This window comes from Oryza glaberrima, chromosome 1, assembly GCF_000147395.1.
Source record: "Oryza glaberrima chromosome 1, OglaRS2, whole genome shotgun sequence".
Taxonomy (NCBI): Eukaryota; Viridiplantae; Streptophyta; class Magnoliopsida; order Poales; family Poaceae; genus Oryza; species Oryza glaberrima.
In genome coordinates, this window is record NC_068326.1 from 19,953,998 (window position 1) to 19,960,069 (window position 6,072).

General features: G+C 45.1%; 2 protein-coding genes across 2 annotated transcripts; both read left to right on the top strand.

Annotated features, from left to right (window-relative positions):
• Window positions 1-2,762: 2,762 nt before the first annotated feature.
• Window positions 2,763-3,518, top strand: LOC127778146 (LOB domain-containing protein 11-like). Its single transcript, XM_052304803.1, has 2 exons — window positions 2,763-3,249; window positions 3,397-3,518. The coding sequence occupies exons 1-2, from the start codon at window positions 2,763-2,765 to the stop codon at window positions 3,516-3,518; spliced, it is 609 nt and encodes a 202-aa protein (XP_052160763.1).
• A 2,026-nt stretch (window positions 3,519-5,544) lies between these two features.
• On the top strand, window positions 5,545-6,072 carry LOC127778274 (LOB domain-containing protein 1-like). Its single transcript, XM_052304888.1, has one exon. It carries the CDS (start codon window positions 5,545-5,547, stop codon window positions 6,070-6,072), a length of 528 nt encoding a protein of 175 aa, XP_052160848.1.

Here is a 6,072-nt window from a genome sequence, read left to right on the forward strand (position 1 = left end):
AAGTTTGACTGGAATCGGATCTACGGTTTAGGAGATATGGGCTTCTAAAGAATAGGATTCAAGTTAAATCTAGAAAATATAAAGTAGTACTGTACAGGGGCCCACCTGTCAGACTTTTTCTTTTTCTCTCTTTTTCTTCTTCTTCTTCTTCTTTCCTGCTTCTTCTCTCTTTCTCCACGAACAGAGAGAAGGGAGAGGAGGGGCGCCGGCTCTCCGGTGGATAGAAGACTGTGACGCCGGCGGCAACACGCGTTCCCGAGCAACGCGCACTCAGGGAGGGTGGTTGCCGGTAGAGAGGGTTAGGGAGGAGACCGGAACGGCGACGGCAAGAGCTTGCTCTGGCAACAAGAGGAGGTGGCTGTGATGGTTGGTTTCGGAAGGGGAAAGGAAGGGGAAACTAGGAAAATGAGTTCGCCTCGTCGAGGCAAACCCTATGGCGCAAGGGCTTGGCCAGAAACACTCCGGTGAGGGAGATCGGCAGTGGCCGGTGGTGGCTAGACATAACAGGAGAGAGAGAGCTCGAGGAGCTCGGCTCATATGTGGAGAAAAGGGGAGGGCTGGCCTTCTATTTATAGGCCTCAGACGTCGGTTGTGAAGGTCGGTTGTAGAGGAGAAGATGGAGTTGGTCTTGGTGGCGGCGACGTGGAGAAGGAAGGCGACGGCGCCGGCTGTGGCTTGTGATTGGTTGGAGATGTCGGTTTGCTCCAGAGGCTGACGTCGGCGGCGTGAGGTGGCAGATGACGTCGGCGGCGATGCCTTAGCGGCGACGACAGGACGTTGGCGGCGATTGCTTGGCGTCGAAGGCAATATGGCGGCGGCGGTAGCTGAGTCGTGCACGGCGGCAGTAGCGGGCGCATGGCGGCGCCTGGAAGCGCCCACGGGAGGAGGAAGGGGCGGCTCGGCTGGGCTGGGCCGAAGAGGAAGATGGGCCAAAAGGAAGAGACAAAGGGATTTTAGCCCAATTAAATTTAGAAATCAATTCTAAATTTTGTAGGTTATTTGTATGATAGAAATTGGATGAGATTAGTATTTGGAAGGAATTTGAATAGGGAATTTTGAAAGGAAATTATATTTGGATATAATTTCCAAAAGAGATATTTTCTAGTTTGAGTGCAATATTTTGAGAGATAGAATATAACGGAATTTATTTGATGCACTCAAATGAGAGGGAGAGGAAATAAATGGAGGAAGATAGATAGGATTTTTAGCCTCAAAATATATGGCATGGGTTTCAAAGAATTGTCTGAGGCTAATAGGAGATTTGGATAGAATTTGAATTTAAAGAAGATTTGGATGACAAGGATATAATATATTATCTTAGCACAAGAGCAATTATTCACAATGTTTGTAATAATATTATTCTTGTGCCGAGAAGGAAATCAAGCCACAGAAATTAGATCACCGGCTAGATCAAAAGGAAGAATTTGGATCAAGAATCAAAGGATATGTTTAAGGTCAAAGGATGGGCTAACAAATAATCCCGATAAAATTGGAATTACTTTGGTTTAGGTTCAATGGCAAAATTGGGAAGGTTTCTTGGATCATAATCCATAAAAAATAGAAAGGGTTTTGAAATTAAATTTGAATAAAAGAATTTTAGTCGAAGGAAGGTTTTAAATTAAAACCAAATCAAGAAATACCTCAATTTAACCAAATATATTTTTAAATGAAAAACACAAAAGAAATTGAATACCAGAGAAGGATTTTATGCAAGTTAGTTTTAGAAGATCCCTCTAATTATATTTTCCTAGGTTTAGGAAGTTATTAAGAACATAAGACTCAACATGATGCAGAGTTAGAAAATAGTTAATTTTCGGTATGTTACAACAGTGCCTATCCCCTGCAACATATCAACCACATATTTTGAAAACTCTCTATTAAGTAAATTTGGTTTATTTTTGTTCCACAAAAAATGTTTCACCTAGTGCACTCACAATGTTTCACTATGTATAGATCTAATGTTGCAGTGAACTGAAATATTCCATTGCAACAAAAAACCCACATATTTTGGAAACCCTCTATTAAGGGAATTCGTTTTATTTTTTGTTCCACCGAAAAATGTTTCACTATGTGTGGATCAAATGTTGCAGTGAACTGAAACATTCTTTCGCTATTTGTTGAAACATTGTTTTTATATAAGGTGAAACAACACCTGATTTAAACGAGTGAAATATTTTCGATCTACTTAGTGAAACAATTCCGATATACCTGGTGGAACATCGTACAACATTAAAAAATAATTCAATAATAAGCTAATATTTTTTTTCGTCGGAATATATCCATATGTGGTCTTGTTTTGAAGATTTAATTACAACGAAATTAATGGTACAATCGGATCATGATTTGGATAAGTAATTTAAGAGAAAAATTAGTTTAAAATAGTTTTGTACGTAAATCGGATGCTAACGTCAGCGCCCGATTTTACTCCGAATTGATCGGGCGCCCGAGCCTAGGCTGCCCCGATTTATAATTCGGGCATTCACTATACTTTAGCCATAATAAGATAATAAAGAGACTTCATTCAAGAATGAGCCTATACGCCATCTCCAACCTCTGTTTCGTTCAAGAGCCTAAGGGCTAAAGGCCCAAAACACTGAACTCTAGCTAGCTAGGGTTCGTCGTTGCGACGGCGTATCTCGCTCTCCGGCCGTTTGATCACTAACCAAAAACATCCCGTGCAAATCGGAAGGCATGCAACTAACCCTACGCCGCCGCAGCCGCGTCCTCATCAAATATCCACCGCGACACACGGGGCGATTGCCATGGGCGACGAGGAGGCCGGGCCGTCCTCGTCCGGACACTCCTCCCCCACCTCCAACACCAGCACCACGCCCCCACCTCAGCCGCCGCCGCCGCCGCCTCCACCGCCGCACCCGCAGGCGTGCGCCGCGTGCAAACACCAGAGGCGGAGGTGCACGCCGGAGTGCCGGCTGGCGCGCTACTTCCCGGCCAACCAGCCGGCGCGGTTCCGGAACGCGCACCGCCTGTTCGGCATCAAGAACATCCTCAGGGTCATGGCCTCGGCGTCGGAGGAGCTGCGCGACGACGCCATGAAGTCGGTCGTCTACGAGTCCGACGCGTGGGTGATCGACCCCGTCGGCGGCGCCGCCGGCATCGTCAAGGGCCTCAGCCAGGAGCTCGCCCGCTTGAAGGCCGAGCTCGACGCGGTGAAGGGGCTGATCGAGCTCCATCGCCGTGCCGCGGCCCAGCAGCAACAGCAGCCGCCCGTCGCCGTCGCCTCCAATGGGGGCTTCCTCCCCTCGCCGCCGCCACCGCCACAGGGGCAGCAGCAGCTGCTGTTTCTGCCGCCGCCACTGCCGACGATGATGCTACAAGATGGCCACTGCGACGACGAGACGGTTGAAGATGATTACCTCGTTGGTCCACCCGCCGTAGATGCTGCTGCGGCGACGTCGACGGCGCCGGAACGCCGTGGGGACGGACATGCGCCTCCTGCCAACGTCAAGGAAGAAGGCAATGTCGACCATACCTCGTCGATGAGCTTCCGCGATAGATGAGATTGTCACGACCGGTTGTCTCAACTGCTGCATATTTGCCCCATTTGTATGTGATTAGCCTTCTAATTTTTTTATTAGATGCTACATCTTTGATTTAGCAAGATAGCTCTATGTTTTTTTTTGAAAAAAATAAGTAGTCGTTGCCGGATCCATGTTCTAACAAAAAAAAAAGAGTAGTCGCTGGACCGAATCTATGTTTTGGAGAAAGAAAAGTAATCACCGGATAGTTCACGGGTCATCTCTTATGTCAAAGTCTGTATTTTCAGACGAGAATATCCTTTATTAGTAACACAGTTGCTCTCTTGCTAGTCATAAAAACGGTCGTCTTTAGACTTTTTTTTAAGTCAACAAGCTTGACCACCTAAAATCCTTTTACATAAATCCAAAATAAGTAAAATTATTTTATTTTAACAAATCAAATTTATTATTTTCATATCTATGCTCAAAATCTATGTTCTAAACAATAATTGTGGTGAAATTTTAAGTTACTTTTGTAGACCCACGCGTAATTAGCAAACACCAGTCTACTCGATCGGTTTAGCCAGCCGAATTGCCACAGCCGCCTCTGATCCCTTTCTTTTAGGAAAATTTGTAATGATAATTGTTATGCAGTGGTGTCCAAATTATTTAAGAAAAAAAATGGTTTCATATCTCTAATGTTTAGTTTTGTACCTTCATTTTTTTATTTGTTGGCTTGTCGCACCAAAGTTGTGTGTTAATTCCCGCATAGTTCCACATTTGTCTTTATTCTTTATACTTTGTTATTGACAACATGTTTGGTTTAGATTATTGAGTATATCATAAACTAAATATTGATATATAATATAATTAATAAATAGCTTAAAATAAGTGGTTAAAATACAGTAGAACAAAGTTTTTTGAAAAAAATATTTTTTTTAAAAAAAAGTTGAACAAATAATAATAATGAATAAGGCCGACATATATTGCTGATCAGTATTCACCGAATGCAGGTTGCGGTCCTTGCGTTGCTTGACTCCTTGTGGATCTGAGCTCCTTGTGGAGCAGTGGAGGAGTGCTGACCGTTGTTGACGCCATCAAGGAAACACAGCTTATAATTACCCTTTATAATGGGAAAATATGTAAAAGTACCGGCCGATTGGGGATGAAACACTGAAACAGTGAATAACTTGACTCAGGTTAATGGCAAGTCTTATGTAGCGTAAAATATAGAGGCAGAATTTTGATGTTGTACGGATTTTTGTTTTATTTTAGGGTATTAGGGTTGTGAGAGTTTTGCGCTAACTCTACTCCGATCCACATCAACATTACGCAATGCTGATATAAATTATGACAGATCCAAAATCACTATTATACAAACATGCAAATTAATATAAATTTAATCTACATAAAAACAACAAATAAAAATTTAATCTACATTAAAAAATAAATTCTATTTGTGTGCATGCACAGTACTATTATTATTTTTGTTGCTTGGTTTTATTATTTTTGTTCCTTTCATTGTAGACTGAATTTATCCTTCATGTTTACCCCGTTTGAAGTTGATTAGATAAAGATTAAGCTAGGGCACAAAAAAACAAGAAAACCATTAACATTAATTTAGTTTTAATTACTATAAACTTAAAAATTAGATTTATTTTATATTTTAAATCAACTTTAATACATATATATAATTTTCACACAAAATATATCATTTAGTAGTTTGAAAAATATCCAAATCAAGATAACATATGTATCTTAATTACACCAGAATGGACTTATTAATCCTGTCCCAATCAATTTACCATTTTTTTAAAAAAATTCTATATAGCTAAGTTATGCAAATAACGGGTGCGGCCTTGTATGTGTAAAAAAAAAAAATCGATCCCATTAAATTTCTCCATTCAATTTGGCCCAAATTCACCTCAAGCACGTCCTGTGTTATCTGTATATATATCCCGACGCATGCAGGTGCACGCGGCCGCATATTTCGCCGCGAACTCTCCGTTCCGGTGCCCCAACTTACCAATCCGACGGAGACCCAGCTCTCGTCTCGCCGCCGATCTCCATGGCCCAACCTTGGCGCCCGTTCGTCGCCGACATCTCGCCGGTCGCAGTGGCCGACGACGACGACCCACCGGCGGCGTGCGCCGCGTGCGCCCACCTGGGGCGCGCGTGCCCGACGGGATGCCCGCTGGCGCGCTGCTTCCCGGCGGCCGGCGACCAGCCAGCGGACGGCCGGCTATTCCGGAACGCGTTCCGCCTCTTCGGCGTCGGCAACGTCGTCGGCTTCCTGCTGGCGGCCGGCGGGGACCCGGGGAAACGGCGCGACGCCGCGGTGTCCGTCGCCTACGAGGCCGACGCGCGGGCCGACGACCCCGTGCGCGGCGCCCACGGCGTGGTGATGGACCTCGAGCGGGAGCTCGACTGCCTGAAGGCCGAACTCGCAACCGCGCAGAGCGCGCTCGCGCGGCACCGCCAATACGCCCAGCCGCCGCCGCCGCCGCCGCCGCCGCCACCCGACGCACTCGATCGAGCTCGAGCCCTTAACTACTTCTGCCATGGATGCTGCGGCGACGTCGACGGAGCGGCCTGA